Source organism: Helicoverpa armigera, chromosome 25 (assembly GCF_030705265.1).
Source record: "Helicoverpa armigera isolate CAAS_96S chromosome 25, ASM3070526v1, whole genome shotgun sequence".
In the NCBI taxonomy this organism is placed as follows: domain Eukaryota; kingdom Metazoa; phylum Arthropoda; class Insecta; order Lepidoptera; family Noctuidae; genus Helicoverpa; species Helicoverpa armigera.
In genome coordinates, this window is record NC_087144.1 from 8873079 (window position 1) to 8893723 (window position 20645).

Here is a 20645-nt window from a genome sequence, read left to right on the forward strand (position 1 = left end):
TAAGAATTTAAGCTTACCTGCCTCACAAGCCTCCAATATCACATATGCGTAACGTATAAATGTGTACAAAGGCGTCGGCTTCCTACGTAGCCGTATGCAGCTGACTACTAAGTTTTAAGTTACACTACCTATCTAATCTCCTCAACTCAGTTATCCTGCTACTACTCCTATAACTAAGTAAATACCAAGGATATTGAATTTGCACTCCAAGGCACAAAGCAAAGGATGACCTGACCCCAGACCATATCACATAATTCTTCACGTGACTTCTAGTCCAGCTTCACAGTGACTAACTAACCCTTTTTCCCACAGCAGCACTATCCTCCACGGAGTCTCTCTCCCCCCCGCTGGCAGAAGGCTCGCGGTCCGCGCCGGCGCTGCAGCGTCTACGCAAGTTCCTGTCAGCGCTGCAGCAGTTCGCGACGGATATGGGTGTGGAGACAGGGGATAGAGTGCGGCAGCTGATTCATAACCTTGTGGTGAGTGGGATATGGTCTGATTTGTAATAGCTACGTTTTCGTCAGCAGACCTATCTGTTACTTTAACATTAACACATAGTTGTGATGAACGGGGTCCTGAAAAGAAGTTCAGTTAAATATAAAATAAAATATTGTCACCTGTTAAATACACTTTACAGTAATCCAACATAATGTGCATCGTATTATGTACTGCACAAAGAGTATTGCTAGATACACCAACATATTTGGTGTGACGAATACTTGTGACCATGTTAAAAGCTCCAATCTAAATAAAGAGAGGACAGAGATCAAGAGTATTCTTGCTTTTCTGTGAAAAAGCACTGTTCAGCTGTTATTTCTCTAACTTTCTTGAATCATAAAAGTGCTAGTATTAGACACGTAACTACGTTAGAATCATAGTTGTTTCTAACTCCTTTTTCCCCCGCAGTCGGGCACCCTGAACATCGAGGAGTTCCAAGCAGGCGTGCAGGAGAGCACCAACTACCCGCTGCGCGCGTCCGTGCCGGGCTTCCTCAGAGCACTGCTCCCGCTGGCACAGAGGGACTTGCATGCCAGGGCTAGGAGAGCTAAACAGGTAAAGAACTCCAATTACTATTGGCTTAGACTTTCCGGAATAGAATATGTTTTTGATTTGGGTTAAGTCATTTAAGTACCAAACTTTTTTTAAGTGTCTTCATCCCAAATAGTCCCATTATCATCAGGTCCAAGAGGTAGAAACCCTAGAGAATTCGACTCTGAGAAATCGGCAATAACTTTGGAAAATTAAAGACACTAAAAGGAATAAGTAAAAAAAGCCAATCCTAGAACTTAAAACCAACTTCTTAAAACATAAAAGTAGGAAATATTTTTTGCGTCTTTTCAGTGTTGCACCCTAAAAAGTAGGCCCAACATCTGAGTAATATACCTTTACTATTTGCTCGTAGACTCCGCTGCAATACATCAGATCACACGAGCACCTGATCCTGGAGTCAGGAGGCGACAGCAGCGACATCTTCGCGCCACATCCACCCGGGGCAGCCGCCGAGACCGGGGTCAAGAGGCGAGCTAGTGACCCGTGAGTTATTCATATTAGCAATACATCAGATCACACGAGCACCTGATCCTGGAGTCAGGAGGCGACAGCAGCGACATCTTCGCGCCACATCCACCCGGGGCAGCCGCCGAGACCGGGGTCAAGAGGCGAGCTAGTGACCCGTGAGTTATTCATATTAGCAATACATCAGATCACACGAGCACCTGATCCTGGAGTCAGGAGGCGACAGCAGCGACATCTTCGCGCCACATCCACCCGGGGCAGCCGCCGAGACCGGGGTCAAGAGGCGAGCTAGTGACCCGTGAGTTATTCATATTAGCAATACATCAGATCACACGAGCACCTGATCCTGGAGTCAGGAGGCGACAGCAGCGACATCTTCGCGCCACATCCACCCGGGGCAGCCGCCGAGACCGGGGTCAAGAGGCGAGCTAGTGACCCGTGAGTTATTCATATTAGCAATACATCAGATCACACGAGCACCTGATCCTGGAGTCAGGAGGCGACAGCAGCGACATCTTCGCGCCACATCCACCCGGGGCAGCCGCCGAGACCGGGGTCAAGAGGCGAGCTAGTGACCCGTGAGTTATTCATATTAGCAACACATCAGATCACACGAGCACCTGATCCTGGAGTCAGGAGGCGACAGCAGCGACATCTTCGCGCCACATCCACCCGGGGCAGCCGCCGAGACCGGGGTCAAGAGGCGAGCTAGTGACCCGTGAGTTATTTACCTAAAACTTCTCCTTATAATGATAGAAGAGCTAATTTTCTTGATCAGCCTGATTCTAATAACTTCTGATTTGACCATTAATTTGGTGGAAAGTAAAGTCGCAGCGCATCTTGATGACAAACCCACCCTTATCGTCAAATTAGTGTAATGGTTCAATATATATGACGCTTTCTCGTAATCACATTTTCGTGTAAAGACTATCTTCGATTCGAATAGGAAGATCAGTAAAGAAAAGTCACAGCTTAAGAATTGTTCGTTGGGGGAAGAGAGAAATTACTCATATTTTTAAGTATCCTATCTACCACGTTTAAGGTTTTAAAACCAACGTACAGAACTACTATTTACCTACCACCACACAGAACCAACAAACACAAATAATTTACAAAATACAAATTAAATCTAACATCAGCCGTCAAGCCATCAAACTCAAAGTTTAATTACTCGCACAATACAACCTAGTATTCCGACATGACCAAAAATTGATTAACTAGTGAAAACCGAAACAATATGAATGGGACTATCAATATGTCCGTCAGAATCAGGTGAGTGCGCTGGACAGGTAATTTGTAGCTCGAAGCGCCTGCAGCGAAACTACGATGTTGCTTCAAACAGCAATGTTGCTATGTGTAAACAAATAGGCGTTACGATGAGTTGTGATTTGGGGGATTTTTGCTGTGTTTTTGGTATATTTTTTATCAAATGGTATAAAAATATGAGTAAAAAACAATAAAATTTACCCTGTGTTTATTTTGAATCAATATGTGGTCCTTACGTATGTACTTGTCGTTGCAATATTTATTGCGTCCAATTAATTAAAATGCTGTATTTTTTTTAAACTTACATGGAATAGTAACAGCATGCTATATCGCAACCGTTTTAAGTGCAGTTAACAAATGCCGTAGTCAGTACCTACAAAAAACGCTATTTTCTACTATTTTCACCTGATAACTGACAGCTGTCAACACAAAACATTCGTTACCATCGCATAAGTTTCATCTGTTATTTTAAGCCCTAAAACAAAACAACCAAACAAGAAAAAACATAAACAAAAAAAAGCACAACAGAAAAGCGCTCTCATCTAACCACGACAACCACGGTTGCCATGGTAACGTTGAATTATTATTATTGGACAATTTGGCAGGGAGTGCGACCGCCAGCTTTAAATACTGCCTACCCCAATTCGTTAGAGCTACGTATGAGCTTTATTTATTACAACAAGCCGCGCCCTGCGTTTGCCAAGTTATAAAGTAAATTTTTAGCATATGGCACTGTTTATGAAGCGTGTAGCTTAGCTTGTAGCTGGCATAACTTAGAGCTAGATAGCTGGGTTGTTATTTAAAGCTAGGCGCTGTTTAGTTTAATAGGCGAGAATTTATATATGTTAGCTCACATTTTAGAGCGATTACACAAACTAATTGGAGTCACCAGCATTAGTAACAAGCCGTTTTCACGCGATTTTACCCACGTCCCGGGGACACTACTGCCCGTAAAACGTACCCTATGTTACTCAGGAAAAGTGTAGCTTTCCAACAGTGAAAGAATTTTTCAAATCGATTCAATAGTAGCGAAGCCTTCAGGGTACAAATCGTAAACAAAAAATGTTTTCCCTTCATTATCTTGCATTGGTATAGAAAGATAATCAAGTTTCAATAACACATTAACACACAAAAATGATAATTTCATTAACGAGGTAAAGCGCCTGCCAGATTAGTGTAAGCAATTAGCGTGATTAGGCGTTGCCATAACATTGCCAGCAGGCGCTGAGACGGTTAATAGCGCGCACAGATGTCCCTGATCGGCTGTTTCATTATCACAGGTTGTGTGGTACCTAACGATATTTGTTACGATATTTCAGAAGGAAAGGGTTTAATGTTGGTTTGGGAGTTAGAGTAACTTCTTAGTTCACCTGTCGATATTCATCACTAAGTTTTATTTAATTCTCTGGAACATAGTGCATTCTCATTTGCAGTTGCAATTACCAATGATGTTGACAAATCAGAATCATTTTAATACCAATGAATGTCCAAGTAGGAGGCCAAGTAAAGAAACCATGTAAAATAAACCTCCTTTTGAAATAACTTCATTACGAAATAAAGCTACAACAAAATTACAGCAAAACGAAAAACAACAGTCCCAGCTACAAAACACTAGCTCACTGCTGCCAATAACACCGTAAAAGTATAAAATTTCTCCCATATTTATTAATAGGTCGTATAAACAAAGTTTTCAAGATCAAGCTGGTGCCTGGCATACCATTAGCCGCAGCTGGGTAAGTTTGATTGTCGCCTAATTGCTCGCAGTAAACAGTCGGCGTTAGTTGGCGCCAAACACATGTTGCGTACAAAATTACTCTTTGCTAACTTCTGATATATGGCAGCTTGTTATTGTAGTTTGGAAAGATGTACGTGGATTAGTGTGTCTAGACTTGTGGATGTATAATTTAGAATTTAAGTACTTTTGTTCAATTAGGAAGAGAGTATCGGCGTTTCACCCGCTTCTTAAGGAGATTATTTCTCTCAGATGGATAAATAAGCAGCCTGTATCTAATTCTGAGGTTTAAGCAAGCTAGCTTATTGCTGTCAAGTTTCATTGAAATCCATTCACACGTTTGCGCTTGAAGATACAAATATACACGCCTTTATACTGTAAATGGATAAATCCATAACCAGTCTAACCAAGGGGTATGGGGTTGCCCAGGTCCCTGGGTTGAGGAGGTCAGATAGGCAGTCGCTTCTTGTAAAACACTGGTACTCAGCTGAATCCGGTTAGAATGGAAGCCGACCCCAACATAGTTGTGAAAAGGCTCGGAGGATGATGATGGATAAATCTGTAGCCTAGATCGTTACCTACGAAACGGTCCCCAATGTAAACATACATATAAACCTTACAGAGTCATTTCCTCACTTAGAGGAATCAAACTTCCCACTAATTAAAATCCTTCTCACAAACAAACGGAGAGGTTTTCCCAAAATAATGCGGCTGCCAATTCGCTTATAAGTGCAATAATGAATAGCCAAAAACTGGTAGGCGTAACGTATAGATCACTTTAGTGTGGGCACGACAGCGCGCGACACGGCTGTACGAATCAAACGCTGGCGCGACCCCAGGGGGAGTGGGGTAAGGGATGAGCGGTAGTGGAGATACAAGCGTACCTCTTAGGCCCAAATCCAGCAATAACCTCCGGTTTACTATGAAAATTGGACGTGAAAAATTCGTAGTAAACAGTTTTTAAGGAAGTCTGACTTTGTCTTTGAACTTGAAGCCTTAGTGAGGCTATGCTTGTTTTATAGTAATTGACAGATCAATTAAGAGATCATAATATGATCTCATAATTGATCTGCATAATATTATTATGTTAAGTCTCAAAAATGTATATCAGTGAAATAAGATTTTTTAAAGGTGCAATTATGTAAATGAATGCACTAGCATTCCTAATAACACTTACACAGGTTCCTTTTGACTTTGATGTATGATGTATTGTTCTTTTTGCTTCACGATTATTTTTTTTAATAGTCGTCGATCTTATCCTTATAGCTTTTCAGTTACTATAAATCAATTAAAAATTCATTCTTACCTGACATTAAAATATTCCTTATAAATAAATATTAATTTCACTATAACTACGAATAAACCGCTCCCGCTCCACACAGCTTGTGTACCAGCGTCTGTTGTTCCGATTATTATTTATAGCATCGATTGCATTGCGTGCCTAGCTCGCCTTGTTTGCCGTCCCGAACACGCGCGCTCTAAGCTATGACGCAATGGAGGCGGGGTAAGCGAAATGTTGGTTTTATTGCTGGAGTTTGTATTATTGAAATGAAACAGGACCAAATGTTTAAAAAAAAATATTTGATTTAATAATAGATTTAATTATAATTGACTTGAAAATCAGGACTAATGTGAATTTGACTGTTATTCTATATTATCCTGGTTTACTTCTAGTTAATAGATTAGCTTTCAGAAGAAAGGATGAAGTATTTTGTACGAGAGCATTATCAGTTCTTCAGAACCACTTTTTTCTGTGGCTAATTATTTTTGGTTGAAATAGCTTTTTTTACACATGACATCGCGTCGTTAAATGAAAAGAAAAATATAAGAGAGTACGAGTAAGATTTAGTTTTACTTCGCCACTTTTTTGGGCTTTTGTAATGATTTAATCGCTACCGCTCATATTTTGCTCCACCAACTAATTTATGAACGGAGCGCGTTTGTTCCAAGTTTTGTATTGTCTTTATTTTCTAGTTCATTCGCTCGTATTATTAATTTATTATTAATAATAGTCCGCGATAATAGTATTGTTCGCTTTCTAACAGCCAGATACCGAATGCTCTGATTTGTTTTATAATTAATTCGGGATATACAAACTTTGAGCTTCAATTTCCTGGAAATGGTTCTCATTTGTTTATTTATTTTTTAATAGTTTGAGGAAGATCTCAAACAAAGGTTTGTTAGCTAATGATGCTTAGGAATAGATAGGAAAAAAAATATTTGGATTAGCCAGTGGAAAATGGTATTTTAATTGTAAAACATACTGTCGATGACTTGAACTTCACCTCTATATTCCTAACAACTTTTCTTGTACGTGGATAACGGATACCTTAAAAATTAAACGATTTTTTTAAAGATCAACAATCTCCCGTAACGATCCTTCTGGAAAAGATTTTGAAGAAAAACCAGTGCCTTTAAACTTGTATGGCCTTACTACAAAAACTTAAACATATGTCAAACACTTGTCTAAAAAAAGTGTGGCCGCAAAATGGACCTTATTTCAACGTCATAATCTGTCATTTTTTTTGACAAGTTTTAAACTGACGTTTAAAAGTTTTTGTATTAAGACCAGTAATGTTCTATTTCTCTTTTGTCACATCTGTGCACATACACTACATAAATATACAACCCCCCCTTTTTCCCTCAGGTTCTACGAGCCAGGCACCACAAACGGCACCCACGAAGAGTACCCTCCTCAAGCCAAGCGCTCCCTGCTTCTGAACCCATCACCATTCCTCTACCCGTTGCCTAGCAACGCCAGTTTGTTTGACTACGGACACTATCATTACCATGGACAGGAGGGGTACGAGAGGAGAGATGGTGAGTTAACTTATGTACTGTCTTATGTACCTTCCGTCTGATCCTCCTATGTGATGTCCTCCTAGCTGATTCTCGGCTAAAGCGGCTGTTCTCATATATGGAGATCAGCCAGCTGCGCAGGACATATTATAGTGCAGGTGAATTTGCTTGGACACAGGTGCATTCACTATTCCTACACTCTCATAGTCCGATGGGACGGCAATCTGACACGACTGGATAGAGATCAGGGGCAGGACTGACATTTACGTGCTCTCCGATGCATAGGTGTATCAATTACGAACTTCCAGACTCCGAGCTGCTTTTTGTAAGTTTTATAAATCCACAAAGCGATTTCGGCCCGTCCCTGGAATCGAACCCGAGACCTCGTGCTCAGCAGCCGCGCTTGCGACAGCTACACCAACGAGGCAGTCAAAAAAAGTTTTATGTACCGTCTTATGTACCTACCGTCTTATGGACTGTCTTTTGTACTGTCTTATGTACCGTGTTTTGTACTGTCTTATATACTGTTATACATTCTCTTATGCACTGCCCCTATGTACTCTTTTATATGCTGACCTCATTTGTATAATCGGCTGGGAGGACATCATCATCATTCCGACAAGATCAGGCAAAGGACCGACATTACATGCTCTTCGATGCAATATTCATTATACCAATTCTATTAATCTATTCAAATTCTCTAGGTGGCATATCAGTCCGTGATGTGTCCTCAATGAACGCCGGGTTCGCGGAGCCCCGAGTGCTGGGTGCTGCGCCCCCCGGGCCTCTCAAGACTGATGACGAGTGGAAGAACATCAACACCATGCTGAACTGCATCCTCAGCATGGTGGAGAAGACTAAGCGAGCGTTGGCTATACTGCAGCAGAGAGGTTTGTATTCTAAAGGACGTGGGGGCAGGTTCAAAAAATATTTGCAAAATATATTTATTTTGTAGAATTTCTGTGAATACAATATGGTTTTTGTATCCCGATCACTGAAGATCTGATTGCCTGTTGAGGGTAGCAGGTAGCTTTTGATAAAAGCGCTATAGAATTTGAAAAAAATGAGTACTGTTTTACTATTCTTTGTTACAAAGTTCTCATCATCCTACCAATTTTATTTGGGGTCGCAGCATGTTTTCTCCTTCCATACTCTTCTTTCTGCTATCATCTTGCAAGTAACAATCTTTCTAACCATATCACTTTCACACGAAGTTCTCAGTGTACGTTACGAAGCATCCTTTTGTTGTTTTAGGTGTAGAACCAACAGAAAGTAATGACATAAAGCGCGCTGCGAGCGAGATCATGGCGACTGCCGTGCGCCAGACCGAGGAAAGAGTCGCAGAGGTGCGGAGACGAGCTGAGGATGCTGTCAATCAGGTACAAAGTCCATAATAATGCTATTGATTATAATAACAAGATTGGTTATAGCTATTTCATTGGTTATTTCATTACGACATCACACCTTTTTCTTAATTTAAGGTGAATGTTCGTGACATTTTGATTTTGATGAACCTTGGCGGTAATGTAACTTTTAAATCAGAATAACATTTAGGCTACTTTTTAGCCGGGTCCGGAAAATAGCTTCATTAGGAAGCAGGTGAAACCACTGGCTCAAACTAGTATTTTGAATAATTTCACATCCCATGAACCGTCGATCGGTTAAACCTTCCCGAATGAATGACCGCTGCCTTTATGTCAAAAGTTTCCTAACTTTTCCTGATTAACATGACTTGAATGTGTCCGTCTAGGTGAAACGTCAAGCGCTGCTAGAGCTGCAGCGCGCAGTGGGCGCGGCCGAGTCGAAGGCGCTGGAGCTGGTGGCGGCCGAGCGCAGCAAGCCGCGACACTCGCCGCCGCCCGGCCGCGACCTCTCGCCCACCGCCAGCGCGCAGCAGAATGTAAGCAAAAGTTATACAACTTGTCTTTCATCAGAATCAAAATGCATTTATACAAAGTAGGAAAACATCACTGTTAATAAGTCTTAGACATATCGCGCACTGGTTACTTTTGTCAGCATGACCATTTTTTCACTCTTATCAAGTCCATGGATGGTCCATGGAGATGAGCGCATGTTACGACGTATCAACTGAGTGTCATCTCCATACATATACATACGCGCATATTGACAAGAGTAGCAAAATGGTTACGCTGAGAAAAGTAACCAGTGCGCGCTGTCTCACATTACATGAAACTTCTCCCAAAAACGTGATGTGCCTATGTGGTTTTTATCATACATATATGAAACACCTTGAAACATCTCTATATTGTGTTGTCCAGTGCTGCTGGAACTGCGGTCGCAAGGCGCAGGAGACGTGCTCGGGCTGTAACGCGGCGCGATACTGCGGCGCCTTCTGTCAGCATAAGGACTGGGAGAACCATCACCAGGTAACATTATTGCAATACTTCAGTCTCTTCTTCAGTCTAATTACACACTCACTTTTAAACTCAACTAAAAGTCGCACAGGTCGTTTCAGTAAAGACGTAAAACGAATATGTTATAACTAGATCTGTAGGTAATTACTACGCTACGAGTAGGTACTAACAAAATCTCCAACCAACAGGTATGCAGCGGCCGCGACCAAAAACCAACAGGGCTACGAACATCCCCACCAGCCACTCAGCCCTCTTTACCGAAGCCACTCACACGAGCCACGACTCCAATAGCCACGAGCACAGCCCCAGCCCCTGACGCGCGACTCTCACTAACCACCCTGAACTCTGCGGAGCGGTTGCTGAACAACCAAGAGAGGACGGATCGTATAACCCTGGCGTCATTGTCGACGGCGCAAGGGTTGATCGGCATAGGAAAGAAATGACGACTGAACAAGGAACCCTTTGTCAGCAGTGTAAGGTTCCCTAGGAAGGTCCGACGGTAAATTAGTGCCGCCATTTTTAGAAACATTCTTTATTTGAAAATAAAAATATATTTTTGTTGATTTTTTTTCGGACTTGGCCGTGCTCTGCCGCTTGAAGTTCTTTTTTTTATTGTAAATAAAATGTTGAATTACCTCTTTTGTTTTTTGTATAGCAGATTATTTTTTCTATGTTTTATGTTAATGAAAGTTCCTCAGTTTTGTATAAATTTAAATTTTATCATTTAGTTTAAACAAATAATGAATGTGTAAATAAACGAAAGGTATACCAAAGAATAATTTGTAAGGTGTAGTTATTTATTAATATTAAATTGTAAGTAGGTCCTATGTAATTGTTATTTTTCCCTCTACCTTTGCCACTAATTACAAAAACTATCCATTTTATACAATTTAATTTAACAATTCTTTGAATCTGGCTGGTCGAACAGGAAAATTATTTATAATATAAGTAAGTAAATTTGATTTTGTTTAGGTACTTTAGTTTCTAAAATGAATTAATTGAAAAAGATTCTTTGTACCAAATGAACCTATCATGTATGTATAAATATTAAAGAAATGATTATTAATTATTCACATTACTTGTAAATATTTAAATAGCGTTTGCAATACGAAAAAAAACACTGTAATAAAATGCAATTTAATTTTGAAAAGAGTTGTGATGAATTATCAATGTTTAGGTATTATTACATAATTATGTATTTGAATTTTGTATAAATTGTCTGTGGTTATTTTCTTCAAGCAAAAATTTATATAAAAAACATTTTTTTCAGTGAGATGTAACATTCTTACTAATTTCAAAGTTAAAAGTACTATCGACATCATAAATACATGATCACTTGTAAATTATTAAAATAAATATTAAAATCTTAATTAAAAAATAATGTAAGTTACGTATACGATAATGTGATCATATATTTATTATGCGGTAAAAAATATGGACTATATATAATTATCAAAATTTTGTACAATACAATATAATGATTAGAAAATAATGGCCTTACCACAAAAACTTTAAACCCTGTTTTACACTTGTCTAATAAAATGTTGGTTGCAAAATGAACCATATGTCAACGTCATAATTTGACATTTTTTTAGACAAGGCATAAATTGACGTTTAAAAGTTTTTTGTGGTAAGACGGCATATGTTTAATACTTGAATCAAACTGTCAGCACTTATCAATATTTAAATAGCACAATTCTCTTCTAATGCTCCTTCCTTGTCACACAATAATCATGTCTTTTATTTTGACAGATAATTCATTGCTCTGTTCCTTTGGCTAATATATCTATGTAAGAGTTACAACTACGCAATGGCTAGCTGTCAAAATTAAAGACCTACAGCCTTACTACAAAAACTTAAACATCTGTTGAACACTTGTCTAAAAAAGTGTGGCTGCAAAATGGACCTTATTTCAACGGCATAATCTGTCATTTTTTAGACAAGTGTTCAACAGACGTTTAAAAGTTTTGTGGTACGACGAAATATGTCTGAGAAAGTCACCGTGTAGATTTGTTCCATTAATCATTAATCAATTTATCTAGACCCCATACTTAGCCAATACATATCTACTACAAACACGTTTATGTACCTATTAATAATTAAATAACAATTATTTCCTTGTGTAATAAAGTGCAATATTAATAATAATCGGTGTATAAAATTTCGAATTTAATAAATATTAAGGTTTAGTGAAGTACTGTTTTAAGTTCAAAATGAATCATTGCGTATTTGCGTCTTTATTGATGAAATAAAAAAGTGTTAGAAATTACTTCTGTTGTTTTCATTCCTGCCCTAGTTGACACCTAAAAAATCATCAAGTCATCTGTTTACCATTGCCAAGTAAACAGAGGCAAACAGAATGATGCAAAATTTCATCAAATTCTGATCGACACTTTCAGTGTCTTTCAAAAATACGAATATGGCGAGCAGTAAGTTCAGTAAGTATAACAAGTCTGTAACTCACTGTAAGAATAACAAATAGGTATCGCTTAGCAGACAAAGCAGCATGGAAGTAGCAAACTTATTAGCTAGGTCTACGAATAAATAAATTTTCGTAGTAGGTACCTATTGGCAACAATAAATAAGATTTACCGAAACAAAAAAAGTCCCCTTCCCTAAAAGAGGAAAAAAATAGTGAATACGCTTACAGAAATAGCCACAAACAAAGTCTAATAACAATGAATTTGTCACCGTATATAACAAGTATTAATTTTACTACTTTAAAAAAAAAACATGTTGACAAATTCAATTTCAACAACATTGCCCCTATTTTGGTCTCTTTAAAATCTATTCCTTGGAATACTGACATCATAATTCTATTACTAAGTTCTTATTTATAAAACAAAACATGTGCAAAGTATATAGTTAATAATTATGCAAAATTAAAAGGCGTGGTTGATAGCGTTTATGCATAATTTCAGTCATCGTTGAAATAATAACACGACTGTTGGTTCCACGTAACTAAATTATAATATCGGATAATAGCTCCGTGCTCTACAATCTGTTAGTCTATTTAATTGATTGTGTTACAAATCAGAATTCCCGCGACAGAATAAAGAATTAGAATGCATGCTGATCATTTTAGTTGTCGCAAATGGAATATCCTTTCTTTTATTGGTTTGACACCTATCTGACCTGATGGCGATGTGATCTAAGGTACAACATGCTTGACTAGATGTAATCTATTCACTTTTAACTTGAAGACTCCCGGGCAAAATAAACTTAGGCGATGAATTTCACTCCACGCAAGGAGTCCGAAATGTATGACAAAGCACTCAGTCCTGAGTTTGATTGCAAGCAATGTCACTCTCGCCTGTAAGGCTTTGATAAAAGGGGCTGTCAAGTCACAATTTAATGTCAGAGGTCGTCAGGCGCGTACAGTAAAAACCTTTGGCAGCAAAAGCCGTTGTTATATTTATTTTATAAAAGTTGACTGTTGCATGGATTAAAAGTATTTTTAACCGAAACTGACTTACGTCCTTACGACGATGGCCTTTGCTCGATCTTCAGCAACCCGCATCCCCGCCAACTATTTGACCTAAACTAACATACACAATTTATTAATTACAGAAAACAAACAACTCACAAGATTACTTTTATCCAAAATCTTGGTAAAAAGCGACCGTAACAGACACCGCTCCGAGCGCTCGACCAAAGAACTGTCACATCTTAAATATTCGTGAAAACTGACAACTCTTTGATACCAACATTACAAAGCTTTAGTGTACAGTATTATGACATTTGACGCATCTTTGTTGTTATTGTACAAAGGGATGGCCAGAAGCAATTTGAGCTGTTGCGGAGACGTCCGCTCGTCACGGCAGCTGACAACGTTGTGGCGGTTTTGTTCGGAATTTGAAATACGTCAGCCGCCGGCGACCAATCCGCTTTGAGAACGGTATTACTGTTTCTGTGGTTTCTTTTGAAATGTTACTGTTTTTGAGAAGACATGAGACATCATACGAAATTAATATTTCACTGGATAACGAACTGTTTTGAAAGTCACGTAACAGAAGTAGCAGATCCAGAGGGGGAAGGTTTTATTAAATCAAATAAAAATGATTCTAAAACTACCTAGCTACATTAATAATTAGTTGTTTTTTGTGACCATCTTAATTTGGTGTTGAGTGTACTTTTTGAAATTCATTTGCACGTTAAAAGACAAGACATTTTAAAATCATCAATTGGCTTATATTTTATCCAGACGATTCATATAATTAATGGACAGTAGTTTGTTGACACAAGTTTTATACAACAAACATAAAAACTTACCGTCCAAAGCCAACCTTCTCTCGTTCACAGGTACTACAAGTAGGTAATAGGTACCGGACAGACAGTAAAAAGTTAAAAAGAAGGCTAAATGAAACGCCAATACACTGAAAAGAAAACCAGACTCAAAAAAACAGGCTGTACCGTACAAATCCTTTACATATGCTTCATCCTACCAGCTCTTAGTGTCTGCCCATCACGGGATGAAGTGGGACGGTAATTACGCGTTGTCATGGCAACGCGTATGACAAGCCCCTCACTGCGATTGAGTTCCATTTATGATTGCGGTGGATATGCGTTTGGGGAGTTTGCGGACAGAAAATTAAGCTAATATTTTGACTCGATTTATGAATGGAAATAAGATACAATATTATAAAGAGAAAAAAAAAATTTGTTCATTAACTCAAAAATTACTGGTGTGATTTAAAAAAATCTTTTACTGTTGAAAAGCTACACTCTTCCCGAGTAACACAGGCTAGGCATATTTTGTACCGGTACGGGCAGTAGTTTCCACAGGAGGCGGGTAAAACTGTGGGATAATGGCTAGTATTTTATATGCTCCTTAGATGTCTGATACAAATCTGATACAAAAGTGAATAAACATTTATTTATTTCAATGAATAATTTTTTTTAAATATATGTTTCTTCCATAGTACTCTCATACTCCTGTCGTCAATTGTCTTTGTGTGTACATTTGTTCCATATTTTTAAAAACCTAAATTTTTTTAAAACACTCTTTTCTCAAGAAAGACAAGAAAGGCGTCTTGATGAAAGAGAATTAACTGTTTTCTTTTAAAATATCATTGAATATTTCCAATTATTTTCTTCTTCCATAGTACTCTCATATTCCTGGTAGCCCTACTCGTCACAGTGTCCAGCGGGCCGGGTCCAGTGTCCACTCGGGGTTTAATCATCAGCCGTCAGCCGCGTCGCTGTGAACTCTTCAACTTGTCACCTGTCATTACGTATGGCGGGCTCGTGCAAGTTTTACAAGAGGAAATTGATTGGGAAGCTTGCTTTAATATGAATCTGATTGAGATTGTGCTTATGTCTTCATGAGTTTCTTATAAACATATTTTTAAAAGCATATTTTTTTATTGTACACTCATTTTCCAACAAAGACAGGATAGGCGTCTTGATAAAGGAGAATTAATTGTTTTATTTTAAAATATAACGGAACATTTTCTATCATATGTTCCTTCCTTAGTACTCTCATATTCCTGGTGGCCCTACTCGTCACAGTGTCCAGCAGGGTCCAGTGTCCACTCGGGGTTTAATCATCAGCCGTCAGTCGCGTCGCTGTTAACTCTTCAACTTGTCACCTGTCATTATGTATGGCGTGCTCGTGCCGGCTCGTGCAAGTTTTACGAGAGGATGTGTCGAGGAAATTGGTTGTTTGCTTGATTATAATTCTGGTAGTGAATCCGAGAGCGATTGAATAAGGAACTATCAGAAACTTCTTCGTAAAGGCTTATTTTTTTCCAACTATTAAGTATATCAATGCTAACTATGCAATTTGTTTTATTCTCACAAATAATCTCTTCTTGTTGACAAAAATATTGTCTTTGATATTTTTTTTTTATAAATTATTTGATCTTCCTATATACTAATGTTCTAAAAGCTCAAGAACTGCAGTTCCGGTTTGAGGAAATCGCTTAATACATAGGTACTCAGTTGATATAAAAATATATGGTAGCAAGTCACTAAAGTTTTTAAACCAGGAAATATTCCCGACCACAAGAGTGACTACTAACATAATTATTAAACAGTCTACAAGAGATTTCCCACTAATTTCCCCAAGGAAGGTTATTTCCTATCACGCAACGGAAACAGGAAAACTAGCTAACTGTCAGTAGGCATACTTTATTCTGGAAAACATAGGTCTAAGCAGTATTTTAATTTCATAGAATCTTTTAGAATTGTAAATACCAAATAAATCGCAGTTAGGAAAACTCTTACTTACCTACTTAGGTACTACTTAGAAGAAATTTAGGATTCTGTAAGTAAAGGCTACATCGTGCATCTTTTATCCTGATTTAAACACTTAGGTAGGTATGTATTTTAAAATTCAAAAGTGCAAGCATAGGTACCATTAATAAAATGACTAATCCTAAGGGTACCTATCTTTTTACAGCAATTCAGTAAACAAATGAGTTAGGTATAATTACGAGTAGCTGTCAGCTTTTAATTTACTTTATATTATTGTACATACATATGAATTTAATGTTTTCGTCATCGACAAAAGCAGGCAGTATATTTAGGCTTGTCTGACATCATCGCCTCGCAAGGAGGATTTCCTGACTTCCGGACAAAGAACTGCTTAATTCCGTGTTATTAACTTGAACAACATCATTATTTTGTAGAAACTTTCTAGGTAGGTAGATGCGTCATGCCTAAAGGCGGTTAAATGATATCTTATGCATCTATAACTCTAGCAATAAGCCCAAAGTTTTCTTTGTCAATACCAAAAATGATAACTACTGTCCTAGATGTTTTCCTTTATTGTATCATTCCCGCGGATTCTCCCGCATCCCGTGGGAACTACTGCCCATACCTGGGTAAAATATAACCTATGTTAGGTGGTACCCGTACGTAGGTAATGTAGCTTTTAAATGGTGAAAGAATTTTTAAATTCGGTCCAGTAGTTTTTGCGTTTATCCATAAAGTTTTCCTCTTTACAACATTAGTATAGATTAAGTGATTGCGACTCACACATGCTATGGGGAGTTGCAAAGATTCTTTAACTAAACCCCCGAATGATCTCTTTGTGTTCCAGAACCGCAGAAACTGCAGCTTTCATTCAGCATATTTTACAGATCAGGGCCTGGTATTCCCATGATATTACAGGTACTTAGTAATGTGTTTACATTCGGTCTAATAAGTACAATTGAACAAACGCTCAGACGGCGTGACAGAACATGTGCGGCTAAACTGTGATTCATTTTCAAATTAATATGAGTCAGAACTCTGTGTTCCCCTCGGCCCGGCCACAGAGTAGATATATGTAGTGGTGCCAGGATATTATTTTACTTATTTGTCGTGAACTTTTATAACATTTGTCTTTTGTTTTGCTATCTAGATAAAATCATTTTTTTTAATGTAAAGTCAGTTGAAAACGCTTAGTAAAACTAAGTGTGCTTAGGATGTACATTGCTACTCTCGGCGAGTAAAAGTCCTCGCGAGAGTAAAAGTACTTACTAGAATGTACCTACCTAGTTTTAAATACAAAAAAACTGTAATAATATATCGAGAAACATTTTGAATTGAAAGAAAGCACTTTGGGTTATGCATACCTATTGACATTAAAGAAACTAGCCCTAATGATAAGGATAACACTACTTCTCATATCTTAATTTTAATTTGTTTAAATTATCTAAAAACCATTTTAATTTAAATTGCACCTGGTTTCTGCATCTAAAATTTTGATACGTGCATGTAGTGCACCTACACGCAAAAATAAGTAAAAACAGTTGATAAGCTACACATATTAGGACATTGCCCTCATTAAACATTTCCGACCACAACAAACTTGATTGATCATTAAACGCATTAGTCATTAGACTACCGCATTTACCTACTCTATGACCAACACTTAGTAAACACAAAGTGATATGACCAGTCTACCAGTCTAGAACTTCACTTCTGTGACAAGACACGTGTTTTACTATTTAATACCCATAAATTTAAAATCATGAAGATCACGGTAAGTTATTTATTAAAATTAATTGGTTTTTTATAAGTTTTAAGTAAGTTTTCTCTCTTTCTTTGTTTTATTTTAATGTTTTTATTTAAGCTGTGTTGTGACAATGTGCGCGCTTTGTTTACGCGGAAACTGGTTTGAAATGTTTTCGTTCAAGGAAGTTTGGTTCATTTCAATGTGGTTTACTTATTTATTATTTAAATTCATTTCTTACAAACTGTGCAATGAATGAGTTTAAAAAAAAGAATAAAGTTTTTAGTTTTTCTAGTGATCGTAAGCTCTGCTTCTGACTATGAAGTCATGAATTCAATTCCCAGAAGTTGAGAAGTCAAGCTTCAAATAGTTTTTAGTGGAAGTCTGAGTGTTGAGTGTTGATCAAAATATTCTTATAGGCTATTTAGTACACTAACGATATAATTTATTTTGACTGCTAAAGACTCGAGTAAGTACTAAAGAGTCGTAAGCCTCATTCTGAATCAGGTTTTACATGCTCCGGAAGATTTACCATTCACGTAATATCTAAATCGATTTTTATCGCATGATGAGTTTTATTTTGACGACCTCGATGGCGCAATGGTCACCATGCCGGACTGCCGAACCTGAGGTCCCGGGTTCGATTCTCGGTTCGGTCGACATTTGAGTGATGAGCATGCTTGTTGGCCGTGGTCTGGGTGTTACAACATGTATTTATAAATATGTATATGTTACAGCCAAAGTAATAAGTCCGCATATTATACATATTATCTAGCTATTATTTATAATATCTACTCAATTTGGATAAAGTGATAATTGACACAGAATTAATCACATTAACTAGTAATTTTATATAATATCTCCATAGACTTAGATAATGTAATAAAACAAGTAGGTAAAGATTATTATTTCATATTAACTAACTAAAGGCCTGGTAGCTGACCTTAATATAATTCGAAAAAGGCTAGTTAGCACAGTGCACCCCATAATAGTAGCGAAAAGTCCCCTCCTTGAAGTGTGGCTCGGGCCACTGTACCGACGGTCCGGAGTGTGCCCTGCCCGGGAAGGGCACTGCCGTGTCTACGTCGAGGCAGCGGCGACCTCTCGCACCCGACCTTGGTTCAAGCCAAGGTCCGGGGCAAGAGGTACTGGGATGCCATCGTCTCCTTCTGTGTGGTCGAGAGACGACTCCCAACCACCGTAGACGTGAGCCTGTGCGATGAGTTCGGGTGCCTTATCGGCCTTCCGTCTCCTGGGGGACACGGACCCGACTCGGCGGTGCGCGTTGTTCAACGCGTGGGTTTAAGCCACTAACAGTCTGACCTCACGCTGCACGCTCACGCTCACGCTCTCTGAGTCCCTCACGCTGCTCTCCCACAGTGGGAGGAATTATTTGATGATTTATCATATAAAGAGTCGATAATAACTTGAGCCGTTTCTAAGAATTAGTAAGTAGTCAGACGATTATACCGTATTTATTACTTTGGCTAACTTTGACCAGCTATTATGAATTAGATCCAGATAAAGTGATTAATCTATCACACTGTCTACTCAATTTGGGTATTATTTACAATGACCAGTCATTATGTATAATATATATTTAATCACTTTGGCTGTAACATATATACATGTAGCTATGTGTAGTTTATCAGTTGTGTTAGCACCCATGACACAAGTTAATTAATAACTTACCATGGGGCTAACCGACCGTGCGTGAAAAGGTGTCCCGACATTATTTATCTGTAATAAGTAGGTAGGTATCTAACTGACTATCACACATAATTTAATCTTATTTAATCATATTTTTATTCCCTGAAGGTACTTATAGTGCCCATATGATGGCCAACATGAATGTGTCCAAAAATGATTTTTTTTAACAGTAAGTCCGACACCAGTCTTAGCAAGGGGTATTGGGTTGGCCGGGTAACTGGGCTGAGAAGGTCAGATAGGCAGTCGCTCCTTGTAAAACAATGGTAGGTACGCGCTGCATCCGGTGAGACTGGAAGCCGACCCCAGCATAGTTGGGTAAACAAAGGCTCGGAAGATGATGATGATTTCTGTATTCCCAGCTGATCCTCGTACTACTATGCCTGGCCTGCATCAGCTCAGCCATCCGCCAGCGCTCCGACAGACGGCAGATCCTCATCAACCGGCCCAGGATCGACGCCTTCGGAGCGCGGGAGAAGCGCGCGCCCTGGCCGAGACCACAAGATGGCGTTAAGGGACGGAGACCTGCCACAGGTATAAAGTCAAAATCATTTATTAAATAAGGCTAATTAGATTAGCACTTTGACGTCAAAATTAAAAAAATTACACCACCCCCACAAGCACTTTTACTCAGCTACATCCGGTTAGACTGGAAGCCGACCCCAGCATAGTTGGGAAAAAGGCTCGGAGGATGATGACAGCACCCTCAAAAAACCCTTTCACTACTTTCTAGTGTTATAGCTGGAAAGAAAAAGCAAGTTATACAAGTTCTTAGTCGTCATTTTGTATAGCCCTCTCAAACAATGTTGGGGTCGGTTGGCTTCCAGTCCTAACCACAGTATCAGTGTTCTACAAGGAGCAACTGCCTATGTGACCTCCTCCACAAAGTTATACGGGCAACAATTTACCTACCCGTTTGTAAAAGTGGTAAATGGGATTGTCGGACTGCCTAGCTTTTGACTACCCGTAACGACTGTCGGGACGCACTCACTAGTTTAACATGGCTTTCGAAACACGGGGGACATAAAGTTCCGAGCAGATTTCACAAACATATAAGTTCTGACAATGTAAACACGTAAATATATAAATCGCCTTACATTTCTGCCCATCCTCATTTCGTCAAAACTAATGAAGATTATTTTTTATTACAGCGCCACCTATCCCCCTTGAAATGAAGCTCCGTAAGGGCGAGTACGTCTGCGGGAACAAGATCTGCAAGCTGGAGCCAGGAGTTGTGCCTAAGGGATGTAATGGAGATTGCCAGTATAGAATCTTTAAATAAATAGTTTTGTAATAAATTTTATATTTA

At 38.7% G+C, this 20645-nt stretch overlaps 2 protein-coding genes across 2 annotated transcripts in view; both read left to right on the forward strand.

Annotated features, from left to right (window-relative positions):
- The window catches only part of LOC110376646 (protein CBFA2T3), a 56498-nt gene extending 46217 nt beyond the window's left edge, over positions 1–10281 (forward strand). The window contains exons 4-12 of the mRNA XM_064041509.1: positions 313–479; positions 907–1053; positions 1403–1533; positions 7161–7333; positions 8017–8202; positions 8567–8691; positions 9063–9212; positions 9592–9699; positions 9876–10281. Of these exons, the coding sequence (XP_063897579.1) occupies positions 313–479; positions 907–1053; positions 1403–1533; positions 7161–7333; positions 8017–8202; positions 8567–8691; positions 9063–9212; positions 9592–9699; positions 9876–10130 (1442 nt within the window). The 3' untranslated portion in view covers positions 10131–10281. The remainder of the gene's footprint in view (positions 1–312; positions 480–906; positions 1054–1402; positions 1534–7160; positions 7334–8016; positions 8203–8566; positions 8692–9062; positions 9213–9591; positions 9700–9875) is intronic.
- Positions 10282–17533: 7252 nt separating this feature from the next.
- LOC110376643 (uncharacterized) lies at positions 17534–20645 on the forward strand. Its single transcript, XM_064041342.1, has 3 exons — positions 17534–17659; positions 19699–19870; positions 20488–20645. Exons 1-3 carry the CDS (start codon positions 17648–17650, stop codon positions 20616–20618), a joined length of 315 nt encoding a protein of 104 aa, XP_063897412.1. The 5' UTR covers positions 17534–17647; the 3' UTR covers positions 20619–20645.

What these genes read in the sequence shown, in the direction of transcription:
- LOC110376643 (XM_064041342.1), top strand. An exon ending in GGGACGGAGACCTGCCACAG is followed by an intron (nt 19,871 to 20,487) that starts GTATAAAGTCAA and finishes TTTTTATTACAG; the next exon opens with CGCCACCTATCCCCCTTGAA.